The sequence below is a fragment of the Molothrus aeneus genome, chromosome 1 (genome assembly GCF_037042795.1).
Source record: "Molothrus aeneus isolate 106 chromosome 1, BPBGC_Maene_1.0, whole genome shotgun sequence".
Lineage (NCBI taxonomy): Eukaryota > Metazoa > Chordata > Aves > Passeriformes > Icteridae > Molothrus > Molothrus aeneus.
In genome coordinates this window covers 125970526-125997827 of record NC_089646.1, presented here as the reverse complement: position 1 = coordinate 125997827, position 27302 = coordinate 125970526, and the positions used below count along the sequence as shown (strand labels likewise).

The 27302-nt window shown below is 34.9% G+C and overlaps 1 protein-coding gene across 6 annotated transcripts in view; it reads right to left on the bottom strand.

Annotated features, from left to right (window-relative positions):
* RALYL (RALY RNA binding protein like) overlaps positions 1 to 27302 on the bottom strand; it is a 370851-nt gene that overhangs the window by 92014 nt on the left and 251535 nt on the right. The window contains exon 1 of one of the 6 annotated variants that reach the window (XM_066564288.1): positions 16058 to 16200. The exons of the other annotated variants lie outside the window; for them this stretch is intronic. Within the exon in view, the coding sequence (XP_066420385.1) occupies positions 16058 to 16094 (37 nt within the window). The 5' untranslated portion in view covers positions 16095 to 16200. Of the gene's footprint in view, positions 1 to 16057; positions 16201 to 27302 lie in introns of those variants that run through there. 6 annotated transcript variants of the gene reach the window in all.

Sequence of the window (27302 nt, the reverse complement as noted above, 5' to 3'; positions counted from 1 at the left end):
CTCTGACTCTGCACCCAGTCCTGTCAGTCCCACTCACATCATGCTTGGGCTGAGCTCTGGGCATGTTCCTCCTGACTGCATGGCTGCCTCTTGTGCTATGACTTAGCATATTTACCACTTGAACTCCTTTTAGTATCCTGCAAGATAAAGCCACTGACACAAAAAAACAAACATGACTTACATTCTCATATGACAAATGTCAGGTATTATGTATTGCCTTATAATTTTCTGACAATAAATGTATAATCACTTATAGCAATCTTGAACTTGTTTCTACTGAAGATACTAAGATTTCAAAATAGTTGCATACATATGTTCAAAAATTGCATGTTTTACTTTGTGCATAACAACAATGAATAGGTTAAATATGGACCTTGTTTATATTTTTTTCCAAATTTGCTCTAAAAATGTTCACGTGTGGATTAATTTTCTCATGCTCAGTGGCTGCTATTGTGCATATTTCACTAGCTATGAGTGCAGCAGTATTATATTCATCTCTGATTCCTATTCAATATAAAGAAAACAAAATTGATGTAGGAAGATAATGTCTCTTGTCTCTCTAAAAGCAGGTTTATCAGGATGAACACTTACCTTCATAGATCCCCAATAAAATCATCAGCAAGGTATGTAAATTTGGATTAGCTAAATGCTCTGATGATTTTTGCAGGAAATTATTATTAGTAATTTTGAGCATATTGCCCAACAAGTAATGTTGCCCAACCAGTTTCTCTTGGGACAGAAGAAGCCAACAGACTCAGACTGCTGTGATTGTCTGTATAAAAGGTTTTGACCAGTGAGTTCTCTTTTGTAATTATTGCTTGCATATTCAAGTGCTCAGCATTAACAATAGCAATTAATAACAGAGTATAAATATCATGTTTGGAGGATCCAATCTGTCATTTGTTGCTCTAACATTAAAAAACATAATGACTAGGTATTCAGGGTAATCCAAAACTAGCTATAGGGATGGTAGAAATTGTAATGTAGCCAGAATTCAGTCTTTTAGCCATTTTATTGAACAAAGCTCTTGCTGCTACTGTAGATCAGTTGCATTAGTTCACAAAAGTTAAAAATGGGAAGAAATTTTTTATTAATATTATAAGCTTGTTATACTTATACATTAGAAATATACTGCAAACCTTTAAGAGTCACTTAGCATATTCCTGACCCAGTACCTTTATTCAGTAATTCCATTTGCAAAGAACATAATAAAAGTAAATTTCAGTGGTTTTTTATTGTTCGAATACGATGTTAAAACAATAAATAAGATGTGCTAAGAATTCATCATAGTTGCAAAATAATGTTCCTGAGAAAAAGCAGAATCAATTTACTGGATGAAATGTTAACTGGGAGTAATTTCTCCCAGGATGTGAAAGCATTCTATTGATGGATTCTGCCCTCAGGAAAACTTGATTTTGTAAAGTTATTGTAACTGAAAAGGATGGCAAAAATTGGCAGTACACCAGCACTCTCTTTTAAAGAAAATAACTTGAAGAAAGCCACATCATGGTAAATTTCTTAGTCAAACCTGTTTCTATCTGATTTCAAATTTCTAGCATGGTGATTAATTAAAACTGTTGCACTTTTATCTCTCAACACAAGTTATTATGATAAATTAGATACGTGCCTTCTGATGACAGAAATAACAATTGTACCACACAGAGAGGAAAAAGCCTTTGCATAGTTTAATTCCCATGCTGGTGTCAAACTGTATGACTAATGTAATTATGGTGCTATTTCTAAGCAGTTTGGATCTGTTGGTAGGATTAAGGAAGCCAGAGGGATCTTCAACACATCATTGACTAAAGGCAGAGTGCACTGGAAAAGGAAAGCCGTGATGTGTAGGATACATGTGAGCCTCTGCCAACTCCCACCTGGGAGCTGGTGGGAAGGGGGAAGCAACACTTCCCTCTCTCCCACCTGAGTCATGGAGTGATGCATAGGCCTTACTTTCTCATCCTTCTCCTTCCTCTTATACATTTCTAATACTTCCTAATAGTGTAGTGAGGTTCTCAAAGGAGGAATGAATTAGTCTTCTGAACCGAAGGACAGATGCATAGAAAATTCCTTGCTTCTGCTGCAACACCATCTCTGATTAAATTCACAGCTGACCCAGATCACCTGTCAATAAACACTGGAGAACTGGTAAACACTTCTCTCCTGACATGAAGGCTCTTTTACCTCAAATGAACTCCCCATAGAAGTTGTCATCTTGCCCCAGGAAAACTTTTGTTCTCAGAGTTATATGGAACTCCAGAGAAGGAGAATGTTTGTTCAGAAGGAGCAATGGAGTGTATCTGCTTGGAGATCTGATAGAGGATTTTTTTCCTTCTGTATGGGGTGTGTTTATCACAGGTGGCTATGGGAAAAATTGCATTAGCCTGGAAGCACATGGCCCACAATAAACACCTTCTGTGGGGATTCTGATGATAAATACTGGCAGCACATATCTCCTACAATGGGACTATCTTCTTAAGCCTCAGCTAGCAATCAGCTTAGTCCTGATATAGAGGGATTAATACATTCACAGGATTTTGTACCATCCAGAGTGACGAGAAATGGCACAAACTGGAAAAGAAATCAGCCACAAAATATGGACATATATAGGTATATGCATCTTCACTCATTTAAAGATGTATAAAACAAAAAGAATATTTCTGATATTATTTTGAATAATAAAACCCAGATATTTTGCTTTTAAAATAATATAAAAATGCATACAATTTTTTGTAATTTTGGAAAAAAAATTTTAGTAACCTACTGTGTTTTTTCTCAAACTTCATTTTTATCTAACCTCTGAGGTGTCAGTTTGTTAAGCAGCCTCGGTGCTGACCAATTTAGCACTGCATGCAGGCTGAGAGAATTGGAATTGTTCAGCCTGAAAAATAGATGGCTTAGGGGTGATCTAATTGTGACCTTCCAGTCTCTGAAGAGAGCCTGCAAGAAAGCTGAAAGGGCTTGTAGTGATGGAAAAAGGTACAATGGCTTCAAAATGAAAGAGAGTAGGTTTAGGTTAGATATTATGAAGAAATTCTTCACTGTAAGGGTGGTGAGACACTGGAACAAGGTGTCCAGAAAAGTTGTGGATGCCTCATCTCTGCAAGTGTTCAAGGCCAGGTAGGATGGAGCTCTGAGCAACCTGGCCTAGTGGAAGGTGTCCCTGCCCATGGCAGGGGTTTGGAACTAGATCATTAACATCCCTTCTGACCCAAAGCATTCCATGATTCTGTGATTTCACGGTACACCCACAATAAGGTGCAGAGATTTCATGATTAATAATTTTAAAAGGAATTTAAATTTTTTGAACAAACATATCTCTTCAGTGCACATGAGCATAAGTGGGATCTGGCTAAGGCCAAATTACATTTAGTTTTGAGTAAAACATGCATCAAGCTAATTATTCTTTCACAGAGTAACATCTAAAGCTTATTAATGTTTTCCACTAGAATGTTGAATTCTTAGTGTTGTCATCTAGACATGACTAGTCTCATCTAGTCTAGTCATCTAGACATGACTAGAATGAATCAATGATCAAACTAACCATCTTTGTGACAAATAAATTTCTACAGCTGTGGGAATGAAACAGGTGTGGCTGGCATGTATTCTTGGTTGGTCTTTTGTCATGGAACTGCAGACTCATTTTTTATTTAAGGACTTTGTCAGTAGTTATACATTACAAGGCTTGAAGTTGTGTGTCAAAGAAAAAGAAAAAAGCTTGCTATGTACCAATCTGGAACAATATTATTGCACTCATAAAAAAAGAGGTGCCAGAAGGAGTAGCCCATGTGTGTTGCTGAAGTCAAGGAGTATTAATTAGACACACATTATTTAAAACTATGTAGCAGCTTAACATGCCATAAAATTAAGGGCATGACAAATGGCAGGTTGATTGCACATCAGGAAAAAAACTGATGAAGTTACGGTCCATAATTAACAAATTCCTTCAGAGTACAACTTTCTTAGGCCTTATAAATATCACAAATATCACCAGAATTACTGACATAGCTTTCAAACTGTTCCACTGGGGAAATTAATTAAATTAATCTCAAATACTCTCAGGGAGGGCATTGATAGAGCTTCAGGCGTGTGATCTTCTTCCAAGGAAAAAACAGGATGCTGTTTTTTCATACAGTCAAGAAGGGAACTGTTACTTCTCCAGAGTGCAAACTTCTGGCCACAATAGCACAACACTCAGTACAGCCTGGAACTGAGCTCCATTTTCTTGTTTTTTCTCCATTTTTTCCTTTTCCTTACACATGCTTGCTTATTGCAAGAAACAGATTATGAAACATAAATTAATGTATAAAAGTTCAAATAGCATTTAATTATGCAGGATAGTTTTGAAGAAGTAAGAAACAAATTGTTGCTTTCAAGTCACAAATGGTTGGTTTCTAGTATAAATAGAAATAGGTTGTTACTAAAAGATGAAAATAAAAGCATATTTGAGATACAGTCCTTAATTCTTACTGAAGGTATAGAAAAGTTGTAAATTATGTAATTGAAAGGGAGGGATCTGAGATTCTGAGTCTTTAATCATCTTGTTCTACCATGAACTTTTATCATTAAGAGTTTATATCCAAACTCAGAGATCACAGTCAGACAATATTTTATTTATATGGGCTACAACCTTGTCTCTATAGACCCTTTCAGTGAGCTTTATCATTATTGTTGGTGTTATTTTTAGCTAGTTAGTAAGGACATTACAAGACATTTCTCTAGTTTCTATAACTTTAGTTAATCATTGATCAAATCCTTCAATCACTGACTCTATCATGACAGCTTTAAATGGAAAGATCACTAGTACCATTCAGCTCTCCATCAATAGGCCACTAAATATTCTTTTTTAAAACCTTCACCTTGATTGGATGGTATTAAATCCTTTGAACTTCAGTGCAGACACAAACTCTATCATAAACCATTGTTTTCTTAACTCATATTTTCTAGAGCCCAGAGCATCATGTTAATGCACTGGCATATGAAGTGTTAAATAACATTAATGTCCTAATATTTCTGAGTCATTTATGTCTAGAATATTTGTAATGTAATAGTGTGAGTGTAAAAATGTGTTGTAGCTTCCCTTAAAAAAACCCGCTTATGCAGGGTTTATTAATTGGCTGCTTAATTTGCATTTGCTTGAAGCACAGCCAAATATGTCATTGTTAAAAAAAGAACCCAACATTTCTTTTTCTTGTACTAAATGAGTTTTAAACTGATTCAGCTGGTGGTTTTTCAGAAAGGAGAGACTGAAGATACATACACAAGTTTTACTGATGTCTGTGTGATACAAGACATACAAAACTATCTTGCAGTTTCTTTTGCCTCTATAGGGAGAAGAGAGACCAAAGATATATCTCTGAAGAGATAGTTAATGCTCAAGAACAACCTATGCCTGTTAAAATGTGTCAATCTCATGCAGAGTCCATTCTTAAGGTCTGACTAAATAATTTTCCAAGGATTGCCTAAAATGTTGTGTCTCACAATATACTAATTCAATAATACTCTTTTGTAATTAAAGTTGACTGCAAACTATATAAATACAATATGTCTTCTGCTGCTGTGAATGACAAGATAGTTACATGGCCTAAATTAAAGGATCCAGGTGTGTTTTTGAGCACAAGATATACTTGCTTTCTTTCCAGCATCCTAAATCCTTGATTGACAGGACTCCAGTGACATCCTCACTTTTATCCATTACTAAACTCTGCTCTCAACAGAGGAGGACTTGAGTATGGAGTTGGGTGAGACAATTATGTGCTTAGCTAACCAAGAGTCTGTGGAGAAATGACTTCAGAAATGAGTTTAAATTCTGGCTCAATGTGTATTTACATGTACATATATGAACAATAATAAGCTGGAAGATTGTTTACACACAAAGCAGACCTGCACTTAAAAAAGTCACAGGTAGGAAAATGAGATTCCTTGCAAGACTAAAGTACATTTTGATGGTGCAACATTTATGTTTCTAATAACTCCAAACTTGAATGACTTTGTGTTTGTATTAATTTTTATCAGCCAAAAACTACAGGAAATTGTGGTAGATTGGACACTTTAATGGCAGTTTCAACAGATGCTCCAACAAAGCAGCTGAAGAAACAGAATAAAAAGACATTCACTTGTAAGACATTTTTTCAAATTGGAGTTAAATCCCAGAAGAAAGGCTCCTAGGGCATGTTATGTAGCTGTTTTCTGTGACTGTAGTATGAAGGACAACATAATTGTCACTCTTTTCTAAGCAACAAAGACTTGATTCAATGCTATGTCAATCAATGTCAAGGTTGCCATTGATTTCAGTATTGCATGACCAAAATTTTCATAATCAATAAAACAAAAAGAATGCTTGGAGGAGATGCTCAGAGGCAAAATATGCTGTTAAACGCCCAATTGCTGAATGGACTTTTAAGAGGGGTTAGTTGGAAATTGTTAATTGAACATTTCTCTCTTCTGGTCTCTGATACATGACAGCCATGGCTTTTAATGCATTTCACTAACATGTAACCTGACTATTCACAGTGTAACCTTTTTTCATAAAATAAGGACAAATTATATGTATGGGTTTTTTTCTCACCCCCCAGGCATAACTCTGCATTTCTGTTTATATACCTACAACTTCTTTAGCAAGGAAAATCTTTTACTAGACACTTTAGCTATTTGAGCTAACAGGATCTCTGGAGAGTAACTGACCAGTTAGCAAAATATAGATAATTCTTTTGTTTGAATACATACAGTACATTCTGTGGAAGCAGGTTTTAAGTGTCAATGTAAACATGTTCTCTAGCATAACTAGTAGCACGTTTTATATAGGGCTTTCAAATATTTTGAAACTGAATTATAATAAGCAGGCTTGGTTAATGTAAAAATGTGTATATATATTCAGGAGAAAGTGAAAAAAAAGATGCAAATGTACATGCACATGAATTTTTAGGAAGAATGAAATCAGATTTCACAGTGACTGCACAAACTTTGCAGTAAGGAAATTCAAGCAGTATTTATAGGCAGGTCCATCCAAATGACCCTGCATTTCATGAGATATTGTCCTTCTAATATTTCTTAATATATCCTGGGTAAAACACAACTAATAAAAAGGAAATATAAAAGGCTTTGTGTTTACTTTTAAAAATGTTCCTAGCATTGCTACAGCAATATCAATCTGGACAAAAAGAGTTTTCAATTAATCACAGAAAGGATTATTCTCACATATAGGACATACATCATAAAACCACATATATTAATACTTTTTAAACTAGAAATATTTAATTTTCCATTTTTGGGGGGGTTCTTTCATAAGTATAAGCAAAATATGTGTGAATAGCAGCAAAATATTTTCTTTTTGACAGACATTAAAAAGAACCCTAAGAGGCTAATTTTGAACATGAGCGTTAATAACAGTTTTTGTGTGATAGTCAAGATTTGCTAAAAAATCACTCAAAATATTTCTGTCATATACAATAATTTCTGCAAAGATGCTCAGAATTTTTTTATCTGAGCTTATATAAAAAAATTCAAATCATTGCATGATTGCTCTCAAACTGTTAGAGAGGGCACTGGTAGCTATATGTAATCTACTCATTGCCTGCCTCTGGCTACTCACTAATGAACCTAGTTCAGAAAAATCCTTCATTTCCTATTTGTGGAAAACCTATTGGCTGATCACTGCCAAGTGCAATGCAGCATGTCTGGCACATCCCAGACTACTTACACACACACACACATATATATATATATTTACACAAAATATTTTTATATTTTTATATTTTTATATATTTTGGATGATTTTCTACTCTCGCAAAAGTGGTTTGTAGACAAACATATTGAAACATGACTGAAAAAAAAATAATTTAAAGAAGCATTGGAGTTAGGAAAAGTGTGTTAAAACTAGATCCATACCAGCATGAGTCCATCTTTAAAAGGCTTAATGCTTAACAAATATATTAAATTGAAAATATGAAATTATACCCAATGGAAAGGTTCATCAAATCAAGTATCTGAAGTGAAATCATAACATATATTTCTATTTCTCAGGTCAGGCATCCTATTTTACAAGTGACCAGTAGCAAGCCACTGAGTTTTTCTTTGGTTTTCAGTTCAGCCACTGAGGGAAAGCAGGACAGTACCTCCCTTACCCTACCACTCCCTATCTAAATTTTTTTTTTGTTGTTAATTATAGACTGCATGTTCAACAAGAGCATTTTCCCTTGAAGCAAGATTGTTGAAGGCCAGGTTGGATGGGTCTCTGGGCAACCTGATCTAGTGGAGAGTGTCCCTGCCTGTGGGAGGGACGGGTTGGAATCAGATGATCTTAAAGGTTCTGTTCAGCCCAAACCATTCTATGATTCCATGAAAACTTGAAGATCATTTTTAAAATAATAAACATGATTTCTGAATTTTGAGACTTTCTGGGATTTGTTTTCAGCTCTCTGCTGATAGCACATGTTGCCCTGCGGATACACAATAAAAATATGGCAAAATCAAAGTGTTGTAAATAGCTGTGCTAAACCTTCAGTGAGCCCTAAGTAAATAATATCTGAATGCAAGCAGTAAAACAAGGCTAGAATGCCATTCTTAGCTCAAGCTTTATGACAGACCTGGAGGTAAACCATAATCAGCAATAGAATTGTTTTCAGACACTATTAATGAGACAGATACCAGGAATTTGGAGGTCAATGGGTGTTGTATTTGAAGAATTACACTGGGATGATTTTCAAAGGCAGTTTCTAACTCAGCAGGGTCAAAAGAAGGCTTAAAATACAATACGTATTCCTTATTTCTCTATTTATTTATTGTGAAAAGTAGCCCTTGGCAAACTTTATTTTGTGGGAAATTTAAGTAGATTCTAGAGATAGCTGCTGTCTTCTGGAAAGGACAATGTGGAAGAGATGCTATCTTATTTACAGGGACAAGGACAGAGACAGAAAAATCTATAACCATAATCTGTTGTTATAATTATGGTTATTACTGACAATGTAGCCTATTTTTCAGAATGTTTAACGAACTAAAAATTGAAAAAAAATAAAAATAAGAAATTAGCTGGAGAAAAATAGAAATTTATGACCAAACCTATAAACTTTTCAAAAGTAAAAATGAGACATGGAATGCTTTCATAGGAGCTAGAGGCAAAATATTGGTCTTTTGTGCTCACATTGTAATGTCAGTTTAACGTATCTGAGATCTCTGTCCCTTTGGGGAAGTGCAAAGAGGAAGGAGGGAGAATGTTTCAAAAGTAACCTCCAGAAATGTATCTGGGTTTTACTCTTGAAGAATCTCGAAGATATAACTGCTGAAAAAATGATGGACTTTATGCATCATTTAGGTCTTGATTGATACCTTACAACCAGTAAATATACCTTTAATGATTCATCAGATTTTGGTTAATATTTTGAGGTTCTTGAAAGATGCTTATTAAAACTATGTTTTTTTTCCTTCTGCAGGTGTCACCAGACATGTACTATGCTTGGTCTTTTGACTGGTCAAAGCTGGAGATAAGTCACTGAAATACAACGCTCTTTGTTTTTTTCATTTTTCAGATTTAATGTGTGCTAAAACTTTCATTCATTTATTGAAAAAAATGTTGAATCTCTCAGAAAGATTGGGATTTTCATCCTGTCAATAGTTTTGATTATGAAAAGAGGCAGAGAAACAGGTTTTGTCTGATGCTAAGACCTGTACTGGAGGTCAGATGGAGGTATTCTTTCCTGTGCTGTTCCTACAGAGAAAGTAAATTTAATGCAATATGAAAAAATTTGATCAGTTATGAAAACAAAGCAAAAATAAGATTTGTTCTTAAAATCAGGACTTCTAGTGCACAAATATACAGTCATGAAATTCTTTTTTTTTTTTTTTAAATTTAGAACTTTATACAAAAATAAGCAACAGCAGATTTTCCCTTAGGAGAATAGATTCTCTGTGTTCTGAACCTCTCAAGGATTCTTCCCCTTTTCTGAGTAGGCATGTAGGTGGCAATGCTACAGCAGTGTATAGAGTTCTTAATAGAGGAAGGCTGTAGTTCTTTTGAGATTTCCAGAGTTTTGTAGGTTTTAGACATTTTATGACAATAATGCTCTTTTCAACTTGCATACAAACTCTAGGATTTGGGTAAGAACTTTGCAATCAGGTTGATAGTAATTCTTTAAGAGACTTTTGAATATAGATGAGCAATCTGTATTCAAAATCTAAATGATGGAGAGGACAAATTGAAAATTCCTGTAGTATTTTATGACTGATTACACTCAAAAATTTATATCTTAAATCAGCCTGCAGTATTATAAATTTAGGTTCTAACAACCAGACTTCTGTTTGCTCAAGTTAACAACTAGAATTGTCTTTCAATATAGATCACTTCAGACTATGCTTATCTGCAGTTCAAGTTTTAAAAAAACTTTTTATTGGTTTTCCCAGATGTCTGGTCTTTATTGGAGTGCAGTCCTAAAAATTTTAAAATTTGACTCCTTATAAAAGACCAACCAATACACAGTAAGTGCTGTTTTACTAATGAGAAATTGTGTTGTTGATGAACATAGCAGCAGTTGGTTCCAGCCTGTGCAGGCTGGAGTTTTATTTGTGCATGAAAACCAGTAGTACACTTATATTTCTGATATCTTCTTAGTTTTAAATGACCTTTCAAACATAACCATTCAGTGGTGTGGCACATGCATTGCTAATTCCCCTAATGCACTTCAAATCACATAATCCAAATTACATTATTTGCATATGCTTGTACTTTTTAATAATCATCTTTTTATGATCCTTAATAATAGCAGATGCATTTCTATGAGATGTCCCTAGCTTTCTGATTTTTCCTTTTTGTTGAATTGTTGTACATTGTCCACTATTCTACTAAATTATGCAAAAGAAAGAACCCCCCCCCCAAGCATTTAAACCATAATCTCTTAATGAAGTCAAAGCTATTATTAAGCTTTTTTACTGCCCCAGATTCCTCCTCCATAAAACTGAAGTGGCTGGCTGAATTTCTTTGTTATGTTCTCCACTTGCATTTCTGCTGTTCTGCCTTCTGCTCTCAGACAATTCTTTTAAAGTCAGTTCTGAATCTGTACCTACACTGTTTATTCCTTTCTCTCCCCTTTTCAAGGCAGACTGTTAGCTTTTGATTTGTAAAGGTTTTCTCCACACTTTCAGCATTTCCTCTACAGGGACAAAAATTCTACTCTTCTTCCCGAGGCAGACTCCTGCCAAGCAGTTGGAAGCATCATGTAAGTTGTGCGTGTTGAGTTTGGTCAGACTACTAACCTTTCAAAAGATGCATTATGAAACAGTTCTCTTTCAATATTTTTGATTTATTTGTACTGTCTAGAAGCAGAAAAAGAAAAAACTATGTCTGCTTTAGAAGTCTACACAGATACTTGAAAAAGTGTCAAAGAAAAAATCGTAGCTCCTTTACACAACATGCTTCAGTCAGGGACATGTACCTTCAGTTTTACTGCTTAGTAACATGGGTATAATGAGCATGAATAATTTCAAATAAGCCAACCCTCTCAGCTCACCATGAGCTCCCTTCAAAGCTACAAGAAGAAATTTTCTAACCCTGAAGCCCCTGACTTATTGAGTCACAGTTGTATTTTTTATTTGTATAAAGGTTTTATCCATGCGATGTGAATATTCAAAGATATTTGTATTCCTGCAGATCATGTGTTTCTTCTTGTTCAGCCTTATTGCTGATACACTTAATTGTGTTGAACTCTTCTTCCCCAAAAGGTATGGAGCAGCAGGAATATCCTGGGGCTATTCCAGGATAGCTTTACATGAAGAAAGCTGTCTCAATACCATGCTGAAGAGATATTCCCTTGTTGTCTAGGTCTCTGATGTTTTAAGGAAAGAGGCAGAGTTTTCTTATATGTATCTGGGTCAGTAGCTACACTTCTTTTCCCCAATGAGATTTGGTTTTCCAGTCACTTTACCTCCTAGCACACACTATATTGAAGGCTGCTGTTTTCTTTGAGCAGCAACAGCCTCAGTGACGAGGTCTCTTTACTGCCCTAAGAGGCAAAAAAAAAAGATGGAAGTAATGATGGGCTGATCAGACTGTAAGATAACATGACTCAACAGATGCCAACTCAGTTCTTTAAGCCTGAAAGTGGTTATTCCATCTGTAAGGGGCAACAAAGAAGATAAGAACAGTAAATCCATGATAAAAAGGTTTGCAAGTGGGACCTTCTCAATGAAAGAAAATATATTGGACAACGCAATAGACCAAAGAATTCAGATAGGACAAAACATTCCTACAAACTGGAATTTCACAGAATTTCTCTTCTTTATCAGTATACACAAAACTCTTTCTTCAGCAAGACAAGGATTCTTCACAAACATACATCAGGTAGCACCTGTGGACATTACATGGTCATCAAGCCATGGCAGAAGTCATTAATGCATTTGGAGCACAATTTGATGTTGACAGGTTACTTCATATGGAATGGACAAGTTTGGGAATTCAATTTCCAGCACCCTGGAAAAGGACAGTAACTGTGTCTATATTTATGGTAGCTGTTGACTTTATCAAGGGTTTCCAATATTCAAAAGTAACTGATCTTCGCCTCAGCTGCCATTGTGCTCTGACTGTTATTGCTGACGTGTGTGAGAGGTCCCATGATACACTGAAAACAAGAAGCTGAAGAAAGCAAGAGATAAGTTCTATTTTTTCCCCTTAATTTCTCCATCCTTCCTTTACCTTTCCAAGTCCCAGTTCAGCACTCAGGCAGCACCGGCATCTCTCTGGCAGCACTCTGCCATTTCCTCCTAGGTGCTGCTCCTGTGCTGCACACCTTCCCCAAAACACATCTGCCTGCCACACTAGCCACTACTCTCTTTTTCTCCACTTACATTTCTTCTGAGTCAAATTTATGGTGTTAGACCAAAGAAATATTAAGAATCATCTTTTCATGCAGAACCCTTCACAAGGTTGTGGTGATTTATCTTGTCAAGCTACACAAACCACCAATAAATAAGAATAATGAGAGTTTCTTAAAGTTGCTTTATAGGTAAGTAAGTTTTTTCCAATATTATTTTTTTCAGGGATAGTAGCCTTCCTTGATTCCTGTAATAGCCTTCCTGTGAAGGCACAAGAAAGATTGTAATGAGAAATTGAATGTCTGCTGCTCATTTTGGGGGAGGAAGCCTGGAGGCATGGCATCTCCAGAAGGTGGGACTGTGGATGGCTGCCTCTCCATGCAGAAAACCCACACGTGCACTGCAGCCTACTGCAATACTTTTCCTGACCATCCTCCCCAGCAGCCCCAAAGTAGGACAGTCTAAGATTCCAAGATTTTATTTCAGAAAACTCTACCACCACACGTTTACCAGTGCCCAGTAACAAGGCTGTGTTGGCTATGATGGTTTCCCCTCACTCAGCCATTACGCCCATGCAATGAAATGAGAAACCAGCCTATCACCTAGATAACATCCTGAATCAAGCATCCTGAAGGATCAAGCATCCTATCATCTGCTTGTGCAGAGAAATGTATGCATGGAGGCTGTGTATTTGTCTGTAGGTAGGTACACACAATCATACAGAAATAGCCTTAATCTGAATTTTGTTTATTCAGTGAGATAAGTTTTACAATTACTTGTGATAGTTATTTTAATCATCATGAGTTACAATGTTTATGGAATAAATAAAATACTCTAAGTATTTAATATAAGGGCCATTTTCCTACAATTGAACATAAAGTTACAAGGAAAGAAAAACATTAAGATTAGCTTAGAATTTAGAAGATTTATGTATTACATTGTAGCTGAAAGTATGCATAGGAAACCTTCATCCCATTCTTACAGACAGGTAGGTGAACACATTTTTTGCATGTATTCTTCTAGCAACAGTTTTGTACCTGAGACAGAAATTGGATATGGAGATTACTTCTATTTTGCATTAGAAAACGCCATCATGTCTCTATGTTTTCTATTCTCCTCTCTTATCAGATGTGCTTTTGAATTAAGTACAGAATGCATTTATAACTTTTTTAAAGCATTAAAAAAGGGTGTTGAAAAGCAATGGTTATAGTACTCTAAGGAGTGTATGAAATCCAGAAGTATAATTTCAGTGGATAGGAAAAAGCCACAAAGTTCACTTTCATTTTATGCCACAAGTTCAGGTGTGGTAGTGAGATGTAGTGAGAGGTAGTGAGGAGGTATGGATCCCAAGGTTTACTCCACATATATTGGAACTTATATACTCAACATCTTTTATTATGTTTTATTAAGGAGCACCAGAAATGCACAGAAAATGTGGTACCTACCTACTGTTTAATGCAGCTGCTACCATAATTCCTTATATTTCAGAATAAAAATTGCTTAGATTAAATCTATCCTTCAAAAAGCCTTTGAATGATATATAAACAGGAGCATTATCATTTTTTTGTTTGTTTGTTAGGGTTATTTCAGTTACTAATTAGCTAATGTATTAATGAAGCATCCATGTATAGAGTACTATATATATGTACATACATATGTATAATATATATGCCTATATATGTAATTTATATAATATGTATGTAATATTGAGATATTTTCTAGATTTGGATCTTAAAATTGAAGACAGTTTTAAAACAGAAAACATTGCAACATCCACCCTCATAATTACAGTATGAATTCTGATCATGTTTCATTGGGTTTTTTTGCCTCTGGACAAATCACAAATTTTCCTTGGGGTTAGCAGGGGTGAAAGCAAGGTTCTCTTCAAAAAAAGCATTTTTAGAAGCATCCTGTGCCATTTTAGTGAATTACTGTATCTTTGCAACAAAACCCCCTTAAAACTCATCTACCCTAGCACAATTTTTTTTATTGTGCACTATAACCAGGCTTGGACAGGAGACATTGCAAGAATGCAGCTGGGTATAGAAAGAGCTCCTGGTTTACATAATAATGGTGACAGTAATTAATACATTAAAAAGAGCTAGATTAATCATAATTTGCCTGTATATAAATAATTTTCTTCTATTGCTGCTATGAAAATTTATGATAATTTATTTTGTTGAATGTGATGCAGATGATTGATTTCTATTGCAGAGATTTTAGCAGAGATCTGTCCTGCTAAACTTTCTACATTCAGCACATCCATTTCTTTTGAGCAAGACAAACTGAAGGACAACTACACTGATTAATCTACAAGGACCAGAAACTGAGGTCAGTGATATAGCTGTATATATCCCTCTGAACCCTAGCAATGCTCCTGTCCAAATGAAGTCCAAACTTATCTGGTTTTGAATTCGATATTCTGCTCCTCCTGCCCTCTCCCCAAAACCACAGTGTGTATATGGCATTTTTCTTAGAGGAATGTCTTTTTTTCACAGCTTCTGACATGCTCTCTATTCATAACTCAGCCTTTTACTAGATTTTCTTGGAGCAGCAGATACTTCATGACCTGACCCACAGCACATTTTCACTTGCCTCAGTCACCTGTTCCATAAGCTTCCAGAGGAGGCAATATTGATACTGAAATTCCCCCATCTGATGCAGTAGCAATTTAAAAAGTCAAAGAGGTGCTTGACTGGAAAGTCATGCCTTAAGAAGCCATGGAATTTTCAGGGCTGGAGTGTTGTAAAGGCACAGCAGACACACATGCAAGCTTCTCTTTTCCTCTGCTAGCAAACTAGTTAATTCTGAAAGTTGTGATATAGGAAAATAAATTAACTGCCCTTAAAGTTCTGCTGTCACTGGCTTCTTAATGCAAACCACACAAAAAGTCCACCAGGGGAAAGCATGTCAGCCTCGTCAAATCAAAGGTCACAGCTAGCCACTAATTAAGCCCTGAATAAAGGTTGCTCTTCTGAACTAAACTTATATTTAATCTTTGTTTCTTTGTTGATGCCATCAAGCAATCACTTTCTGAGGGTTTCCATGGTAACAAGTGAGCTTTTTTTTTTTCCCTTTCATTTTAAAGCTCTTTCATGCACCTAATATGAGGAAACAGTGGGATAATTGGCATGGAATACTGATCCTGTTTTCCTGGTATAATTCAAGCAAAACAGGGTAAAGTAAACATGGTTTTCTATGAAACTGGAGATTTATTTTCCCTCCTCTCTAAGAATATTAAAAAAAACTATAATTTACTTACATCTTTGGTTTCTGCGTTTGCTCTTGTACATAGTCATTGTGAAGAAATTCCACTTTCTAAGAAATAATTGCCTTGACCACAGACAAAAGAGATCGTGCTCCTGCTTTGCAGTGAGACAGTTGCTCACTGACAGAAGGTAACCAGCAATCTCTCGGAGAAAGGCAGGGTAATACCATTCTTCTAAAATCCAGGGGAGCTGCTACTGGCTCTAGCTATTTTTTCTATTACAAGGCTCAGAGACAAAACATATTTATTTTCATACTTTTTTTCAAATGTGTTTGATACCAGCTAATAAAAATCCAGAACAGAGATAGAATCATGTAATCAGACAAAGTGGGTTAATATGCTATGCAATGGTCTGAAATCAAGATTCCTTGAAAAAGCCCTGACATAACTAAAATTGTATAAATGACCTCATAAACTAACAAAAACTAACTTTCCATTGAGAGGGCTTAGAATTATGCATATGGGTATGTTAAAATATTTTTTGGTTACATTTTCATTTCTATTACATTTCACATTTACTATTAAAACAAAATCAACACATGTTGATCAATTAAATCCTGACTGCATGTTGGAGATCATGAATAGATTATTCTATAAATGAATAATTTATATAATACTCATTTATAAAATGAAATTATTTTTTTCATGCCTATATTTACTTCTGCATCACCTTTCAATTATTTAATTTGGAGAAAGTTATTTGAATAACATTTTGCTGATGGCTCATTTTTGTAGCTACTTCACTGCTCTCAGTCTTTTGAATCACAAGGTCATGGGGATAAAGTGACAGCATTTTATGATCATCCACATACATGTATATCACCATTTCAAAGAATCCAGATATCTTTCTAAATGGAACAGGTGAATGGTGAAGAAATTTTTGCCATGTTGAGGAGATGGGAGTTGGTATTTTGCCATGCTGGTTAGATTACAGTCAAGAAGATCCTAGTGGCAATAATGGACTTGAAAAGAAGTAGAAAATCCAGATCATTCAGCAATAAGTCTATGTTTAATAAAATTGAGTGAATATATTTTTCAATGTTTTAGGAAATTTGTATTTTGAGCTGCTTGCCATCTTAAACCCAGAGAGCACAAACACAGAAGTATCTAAGGAAAAAAAGTAGAATGACTGAAATGTCTTGAAAACTGGTAATAGTACTCTTTATCCTCCTTAAAATGCATATTTAGACAACAGCTCCCTAACTACACAAAGAAATAAAGAAAATAATATTTTCGGCTTACATAAAAAACAATAACATTTGATGTTCATGGATCATTCATGTTTCAGTCAAAGAAGAACAATTTGGTAGCATTTATCTAAAACATTGACCTATAGTTACTTTTCTAATGAAAAACAATTAAAAGAAATGAAAAGAAATATCTCTTTCAATCTGCCTGCCCTGAATTTAAATTTTTCACAATTTTTTCACCTCTCAGATATATCAGATATATTTTTATATCTCCATATAACCATTAAATGGTGCACACGGTGCACCATGTGCACCATTTAATTCTCCTTTCAGTTGTTCAGTAGTCACAAATCCTCATATTGACACGTCTCTAGTTACTGAAGCAAAATCTTTACTTTATATTGCTCTATTAATCTAATTTCCTCCTTCTATCAAAATCTGACCACATACCTTTTCATTTGCTTTGGATTTGTATCAGGAAAGCTGAGGATAAAGTGTAGCCTGAAGAAAGTAAAAGAAATGGATAGTTTTTTTAGATTTCTTTAGTATTTCACCTACAATTGTCTCAAAATACCACACTTGAGATTACACCATATCAATTGTTGAGGTCAGTAGAAAGGTGGGAGATTGCAAAACAAATCAAAAGTGACAGGAAGGAAAAAAATTAGTATAATTGTTAAGCATGGCAGCAGACAAAATATCTGCACCATATAGAAAGACCCTGGAGGCCTTATAGTCAAATAGCATTGTGTAGTTAATATCCATTGGAGTCAATATTTTTGCACCAATTTATATGAACCGAGGATAATTCCACAGTTGCCCTGCTCAATTTTCCCTCTGAGTAAATTTGCAGCCGAATCAGATCTGTGATCTGACTTTAACCACAGAGATCTGTGGTCTCCCTTTAAATTTACTGGTTCATCTAGCAATCTTTTCTTTTCATGTTCTCTTCCTTCTTCTACCTGAAGGCTCCCAAACATATTATTCAGTTCAAATTTTCCTTGTTTCATTGACTTCACAACATGTCTCCAATTTTTTTCCGCAGCTCACATTAGATTGTAATTAAAAAGCCCAGATCATTTCCTTGTCATTAATGTCTACTTTTCCCCCTGATTTTTATTCTGTGTTTAACCTAGCCATATATTACTAACTCTCAATGTTGTCTAATGTACACACCTACAACAACTTGCATATTTTTTCCACTGGTCTTTCATGCATTATTCTATTACAACATGTATTTATATGGAAATATTTTGGCAATGGTACAATATAAAAAATTAAACTAAATGGTAATTTCATGGGATAGGGATTAATTTATTTTAAATCAATGATCCTTGAGAGCACAGCCTTTATTGCTTTTTTTCTTTGTGTTAATTGGAACTCTGATTCTTCAGTGCAGTGAAAGACATTTGCTAAAAATAAACATAATCTGTCTGGCAATTCACTGTAGGTCTCTTCATGAGAAAATATTGCAAAAAACCCCACACCTTGAATGTGCTGGCTAGCTTTGAGTGGGCACAGCATCTTCCTGTTTTTCTGTACTACTGCTTTCTGCTAGGAGAGTTTAAAATTCACTTTCACAGTGTTACACCTTGAAAAAAGTCAGAATCTGGCATATGGCTGGTTAAATGTAACCAGCTTAGTGAGGTGGGAAGAAATGAATGGAACATATGAGCAATAAAAAAATCACCTGGTCACATTAAACTTATTGCTTTTCTACAAGGATGCATCTTACATGATTGAAACAGTTTAAAATGTTATTTCAACAGTCTGTTGGAATGAATTTTGTCAGTCATTGTTGCTGGTGGTAAAAGAATTGATAATGTCTACATCTGCACATCTCATAACACCTCTTGCCTTTCTCTCCTCCCCACCTTATAGGTCCCAATAATAAGGTCCCAATATTTTCTTTGATACTGTAATAAATTTATCAAACTCTCATTTTTTAAGAAGAAGAAGAAAAGAAACAAAATGCAGATATTTTAAAAATATAACTGCTAACATGAATTTCACATATTACTCATCAATAAACACTTTGCCTGAGTGGTATGCTCAATTTTATTTTTATTGAAGAGATCTTAGGCAGAAAAGGAAGGTGGAGGAAGCTTAAAGTCTGTTCTCTCTTTCATTGTCTAATTTAGCACACCCAAAGAGTCTTCTCAGATAATAACCTTTTATAGCTTCCACTAGTTCTTTTTATGATATCATCTAAGAAAATATTACATCTATGAATATGAGTTAGTTTTTTCTTTGAATAAAGGATAAATGTAAGCATCAATGTTTAACCTCCTCCAAGTAATAACCCCTCCTTGATAAAATTATTGATGTATTAAAATCATGTATGTGCACCTTTTACTGATAAATACTTACACAGATATCTGACAATGTTGCTTCATACATAATATATTGTAATATTAGATAAATAAAATTCACTTTAACAAGAAATGTCACTTAGCTAATAAGGCAGATTTATAAGATATTCTTTTTATGATGTAATGAGGACAGAGCTTAAAATATTGGCCAAACTAGCCCTGCCTAACACTGGTAAAATACTGCAGAAACAGTGGCATGTTGGATGAGAAGGAGTAAAATTTGTACATGTCATGACTACAACTGTAAGTTAAAATCAAGGAGTTACAAAAATGTTTTTCAGGACACAACAAAGCTGTCTAGCATTCCTGAAACATATCAGAAATAAAAACCACTGACAGTGCTAAAGAAGGAAAAGTTTTATTAATAGGTTAGCTGTAGATTTAAGGACTCAATTCCACTGCCTAAACATTCATGTCTCGCACTAGTTCAATGATTTATGGTATCTGAGACATTCACACAGTGCCAGAAAATATGGCACAGCACCTGGGGAAAACCTACAACCTTCTGGAGCACCCTGCTGAAGCCAAGACTGTCTTATGTGGCTCTAGGCAAATATCTAGGCAAGTAAACCCTGCCCAAGATTTTATATTCAAACCTCTTTCTGATGATTGCCATTATTCTCTAGCATTTTTATATTTAGGGTCATTGTTTCTAAGTGTTCCCAAACTTTTACTCTCAGGTCTTCACCTGCAAGACTGTGATTGACTGTAGGAGGAATTATGTGGAGAGAGAAAATGGTGTGTGACTGAATTTGTGAATTTGCTCAAAGAGGCCACTATTTGTTAGTACATAATCACAGCTGTGTGTATTAAGAAATTGTCTGGATAAAAGAGAAACAACTTATCATAACACTTTCAAATCAGCAATCCTCCTCTTTACTAAAGACAAAATGCAGTTAAAGTGTTTCAGAAGTCTTCCATTTTTTCTGTTGCTTTATGCTCTGCTCCAGTGTTTCTATTCCAAAGAATATACAGTTTGCAAGATATCACAAAGACCTCATGTATTTATCAAATGCTGCATTAGAATAAAATTTTCTACATTCACAGCCTTTACATCATCCAGTAATTTAGGAAAAAAAAATCAGAAGATTTTTTTTTTTTCTGGAGCTGTTTGATTTTAAGAAAACTTTGGCTGTTTCTTTTCTCTATTATCTTCTACATGTTTGCTGACCCCTTTTACTTTTCCTCAGTGCTATCAGACAGTAATGACACTTCACCACAAAAGATTCCTTTTTAGATAGCAGGAGAAAGCCCCTATGGTACTGGTCCTACTTTCACCATGGGTAATTTTTTCTTATTCAATGAAGCTTTTTCACTAGAATTTCATTTGTCTCATTGTTACAGTAGCATTTATCTTTAGTCTTTAAGGAATTCACTGTCAAGCTTCCCTCATTAGATTGTGCTCTTTTTATCAGATGTCACTATAAGAATTTAACAATATGATCATGGAGGTATTAAACAAAGCCTGATACCTTCTTTGTCAGGTAGGAGCTCAAACTGGCTGTTCCTCATGGCCCTTGCCCAGTTCCCAGCATGTTCTCATTCCTCCAACAAGAAGACTAGAAATACATCTGGATATTTTTCTGTGAGTCATAATTTCCCAAGGTTTAATGTGTCACTTCCTACAAATATAACATTGGAATCAACATGTGTTTGTCTAAAAATAAAATTGTTATCTATTATTAAAGAGAGGCGTTTCAAAACATGAAGAAGGTTTAGAGGAGAAAACCCTAAATCAACCAAGTAGAGTTACTTTTTAACTGTCCTTGAACAAAAATTTGATGGAAAAAGCCATGAGTAAGCCATTTTCTCTGTCTAGATGTTAATAGAGTCTGTAAAACAAAGATTTAAATCATTTTTTGGAAACCAAGTTTGTTAAAGGTAATCATAATAACGCTTGCTAAAGGATTTATAACAGATTAGGTATCTCAGAGGAACCTTCATAGGAGATGGATAAGATGACAACTTGTAGTTTTTTCCAAGCCTTATTTGTGATCACACATGCCCAGATTCAATATCATGTGTCATAAGTTTCAGCACTGGCCAAGATCTGGTCCATCTTAGTCCTTCAGCCTCCCTAATTTTAACAGAATATTTCAGGCAGGGGGAGACTAGTATGTCATGGGCTACTTAACACCAGAAAGTGTGAAGCATGTAATGTCCTGTATCTACTTTTAAGGAATACTGAAAAATGAACCTCTGCTCTTAATGCTGGAGCAGCTTTTTCAGCTGGGAATGAATGAGATCACCAGTGGTTGAACCCTGATATGTGTAGGAAACTAAAAGATAGAAACTTCCACAGAGAGTGAAGGGTTTGATTTGCAGCCTTGGAAGAAGCTTGGATTGATGTAAAAATAAAAGTACGTAGACATTAAGCAGAAAAATTATAAAGTTTCTATAGTTGCAAGTAAGGATATGCCTTAAGTAAGTAAGAAACTGTATTGAGTAAGAGAGTGAAGAGTTTTATAGTGTAGTAATATAACTCTATAGAGTAAGTTAAGAGTTTACATGTTATAATAGAAGTATAGATATGTACGTGTAATAGTAGCCCATTGCATAAAAGTACATGCAGTGCAGCAGAATGAAGATTATAAAAACAAAATAAACTTTGTGGCAATTTTCCATTGGATTAGAATGTTATATATTGCCTTGTAACTACCTTGTGGCTACCTCGAGCTATGGCTGACTTCTAGCTCCTCTAAAATCCCACATCCTTTGAAGCTGGTGTTTATCTGAGTAATAAATAGTTTTTAGCCCAGCAGTAGTCCCATCCCTTCTTTAAGGTGTCAATACTCTGTACCTTTGGAGCTACAGACTCTGGTCTGATAACTCAGGCACCTACAGATACACATTATGAACATCTTTCAGAATTACAATGTGTCCTCAATTACATTTGAGTAACTTCCACAAATTCAGAGCAGCCACAATGAATCCATAGGTTGTAAGCTTGAACCTTCACTTTACAATTCAGAATAATGGTTTTTTCACCAAGAGTTGCCCCACAGCATTCTCACCAGTTCCAAAGATTGACAGGGGCTCTAGAGCTTGATACTTTCACAGCTTTAACCCACTCCTTATTGTCCACATTGTCCTTATATAACCCTTAAGTGAAACTTGGCCAATTCTACTATTTCCTCTATTCCAAAAACAAGTAATACAGTTATGAACGCCTGATAGTTCTTCCTTTTCTCAAAAAAGTACTGTACACAAAAAAGTAAAGGTCCCTTTAGACTGGTAATGATAGCATTAAGTTTTCTTAATATGAGGAATATTTAGCTGTTATTTTGAACCAGGTACAATAAGATATTCCTCCCTGAAATGTCTGAAAAAATCAAACTTCGGGCTCAGAGTTAGATATTCTATATGGTAGTTTCTATAGTGGAAAAACATCTTTCCTTCTGCTTTGGCAAGTGGAAAAAATGGAAAATCAATCTCAGATGAATGGTGTTCTAACTCGTTTCACTTACTTTACACATTCCATAGATATAAGTGTATTTGCCCCATTTTAGAGTAGTTTCTTTCCTAATCCATCTCAGTTCTTGACAGGTTTGTTCTTGGTCAGTTTCCTTTTGGGTTTGAGTGATTTTAATATTTTTGGGGTTTTTTTTATAAGTCCAAGCTTCTCTTCATCTTAGCTTTAATTTTATTTTATCCACATTATTTTTATTTTATCTGTTTTAACTAGCCTTGATAAGTTTGAATTTGTTCTTTAAAATGCTTTACTTGCTAGTTTGGCTGGGACTTTAATGATCTTGTATTTGATCTTGATGAGATTTTCACCATCCAGCAACAATACTTAGTTACTTTTACATTATTTCTAAACCTCTGTTTAGCAATTGAGACAGTCCTAAGTGGTGGTCTGGTTCAAATTTCAGATTATGGACTAAGCACATCTCCTTTCCATTAAAAAGAGTTAGGTTTTTATTCCAAATTATTGTCCAAATATAACTGATTCCACACAAAACCATATTGTCTTTAGAATTTACATTATCATGGTAAAGAATGCAGATGATGTATAAAGAAGTGATGTCAACTTTTCTGATCATTAAACTATGTCTTAGCAATTTAATTTATGAGCATAATACTATTAAACATTCCTTATATTTTACCTCACAGTAATCCTTTAAATGATCATAGTCTTTAATATATTACAACATCATGCCAAAGTTAGAGTTCACTGAATTTCCTAAGTAGAGGACAAAGATAGACCTGTAGTTGGGATCATATTAATTAAATACCAAATTTTCGAAAAATGTCTATTAATAGAACAATTTTTATCAATTATCAATTGACAATTAACAATGTTATCAATTTAATTATGAGCACACTAAAAATTTAAGTGGGTCTTTGAAACAATCCTAATGTGTCTAGAATTAATATTTCAAAATGTAATACTTTTTGTTCACTTGATAATTTTTTTATTCAGTGGAAAACTGTCAGAAAGATACCAAGTGTTAGAATTTTTTCTTCCTTGTTAAATCTGAAATAAGTCATGGTGCCTCTGACAGGGACCAGTTTCTATCATCTCAGAATACTGCAAATATAGAACAGTAGACAAACACCAGATGTGGAGCCAAAGCAGCTGTACTCCATTTAAAAAAAAATTAGGCTTTTAACAGACTACCAAGTGCTTAATTATGTATCAAGCACTTAATTGTGGATTTAATACAAAATGTTCATACATATAATTTCTAGAGAAATAAAGTGCTGAATATGGGTTAGTTTTCATGAGAAATTTAAGAAAGTTCTGTCAATCTGTCTTGATTCTGCTTAAGTTACAAAATCATTCCACCTCCAAATAAAAAGTTGTTTTTAATGGGAATTACACCCACAGTGTTATATTCTCTAAACAGATGATATCTGTTTAAATTTGATTGGAGTGCCATGCAATGAAATGCTGCCCTGTTTTCCTTTTCACACTGGTTTTAGTTATCATGCTGATGAAACACTTCACCATGCTAAATTCAATGGGACAAACTTAGAGAACAGAATCCACTCTTGAATAATCCAAGAATATTTCAAAAATACACCTCGAATTCAGATCCCTTGATTCTGTAAAAGCACTAAGTACTCAAATGTTTCAAACAGGTTTTTCAGGAATAATCATTTGAAGAAACCATTTGCTGTCATCACCATTGCACTATGACATCCTATTTTAAAGTTTTTATATGTTCATTGAAACAGATTGGACTCAGATTCAGAATGCATTTTCAGTTCTTCAGTGAAGTGAAGAAAAACACTGTGTCCAAAACAGAACAGGGAGAGCTTGAGAAAGAGCCTCTTGTGAATAAATGAGGTGCTTAAAATGTCAGTTTAGGGCTCACAGCAATGCAAACTGATGATGCTTTATGGCATGGCCAATAAACAGTTGCTGCTTCAACCTTTAATTTCAGACTAATGCTTTTTTTACAGCAATCAAGAGAAAGATGAAAATGTTCTGCTTTCTTTTCTCTTTGTATGGCATCTTTCTCAGTGTGGGGGACTCAGGACAATTTTAGTCATAATCAATCAGTACAATTGCTGGCTTGAGAGGGCAAATAAGGCCTTTAAAAGAGATGAGAAGAAGATTGATTTTTGGAGTGATGGAAAAAGCTGTATTGTAGCAATTCACCACCAGACCATGCTAAAGCACACACTTTTGGCACACATAAGAAAACATCCTTTGAATTACAGGGAATTGTGAAATACCAGAATGACTCCAACTCCACAACTACTCAAACATTTTGTTGTTGTTTTTTTAAGGCTTCATGTTCTTGTGTTTGTGTGGGGTGGCAGTGTGGGGAAAGGACTAAGAAGGAGTTGTTAAATTAAATTAAAATTATTAATTCAACTTGTTTAATGTCTTCATGAGATTGGTGGATGGCAATTGGTGGATGACTTTTTTCATAGTCTAAATGACTGCATGTCTCTTCTGGGGTTATGTACATTTTGAGTGTGCTGAATTAATGAATTCAGATTTAGAATATGCCAGCTATATGTCAACTTCTCTAAAAATTACAACTGGTTCAAAGACAATTTCTGAGACAATTGAATCCTATATGGAAACACAATTTTTTCCACTATGCTTATAGCAAGCCAAATTATTGATTTTTGTTTTAAGCTCAAATCAAGGCTGGCATAATAACATGATAATGCCATATAGCATTTAACATTTTTTCACTGGAATGCTTTAAATATGTTCACCTGTTTTTGGTAAGGGTGTCAATATTTGAAACACATTTTGCATATAAAAAGAAAAGATCTGGCCAATATCTACAATACCTACAAAATTTTACAGAAATAAAAAAAACCAACATAGTTAGTTGTAGAGGACATCAGAGTATGCCTTTGCATGATAAGGTATTGCCAGATGAAACACATTGTCTAGTAAGGAATGTTTCAAAATCACAAGAAGAGGAAATTGGAAAGACTACTACTTCTCACCTTGAGGTTTTACTACTGAATAACACATAATATTTCGAATTAACTGCAAATGCACAAAACAACTCTGTTCAATGTTCAAACCCACAAAACAGAATTATGTTCTCAATGACCTGAAAACGAATTAAAAAGAGATATCTGTACAGTAGAGGAGATAAAGAATGCTTTTATCCCCTTGTGGATTTAGTAGGAAAAATGCTTTCTTATCCAGGTAAAGAGTTAAGAAGCTAAGTGAAAATGTGAAGCTAAGGCATCAAGGATGTTTTATTAAACTGTACTCTAAAATCATAGGTGATGAAAAATGCAGGGAAAAGTTTTCTATTCCCTGTTCTATAGCACCTTGGAAAGGTAACACCATTTCTGGTACTATGAGAATAGCAATTTCTGTAGATAGTCTGTTCAGAGAAGATACCAAAACCATAGGGATATCTAGAGTAATTTTTGACAAGTCTGTCCCCAGATCACTATCATTCTTGAAATTTTTGTTCTTGGTTCAGCTATACCAGATGAAATGTGCTGATATTTTTAAATGAAGTCTAAATTTTACAGATAAGAAAAAATCCCTTTGTGGTGCTGCAGCAAAATAAGAGAGGGATTTAAGAAAGGCAGCGTTACTACTTACCTTTAATCTCTAAACTGAAATTCCTGCTCATGCCTTAGCATATGAAAGGTCTAGTGGATTATTTTGGAACTAAATTTCATAGGATTCAGTTTAACTGATGCTACACTGAAAATGTAGGTCCCTCCTGCCATTACTGAAAGAGTAAGGTGCCTTTAGAAGCTGGCACAAGGATGGCCATGGGTGTTGTCTGCACTGACATCTAAACAATAAAGGTAAGAAATGTTCTAAGTCCTTTCAAAAGGTGCTTCCTGCCTCCTACAGCTCCCTCCTGTCGATTGCAATGAGTGGGGCAATCTGGGTAGTTTGCTCATCAGGGCCAAGGACAAACTGAAGGTGAGCTCTCTGTCTAGGGTGCTGCATGCCTCCCACCCCAATTAGGGTCGATGTGGGGCTGATTGTGGGTCAATTACTAGACCATTCATTGCTTTCAATAATAGAGACATCAGCTCCAGTATCAACAAGCCCTTTAATCTTTTTTTGCCATCTATACTGCATATTAAGGTTGGCTGAACTGTTGTAATAGAGCTAGTCCAAAAATCTGTGGCTGACCTTTGCTACCAAAATTATTTGTAGCACAGGTCAACCTTGTCAGTAAGGATTTTGTTGGCAAAAGGAATAAGTTGTGGTATACATTA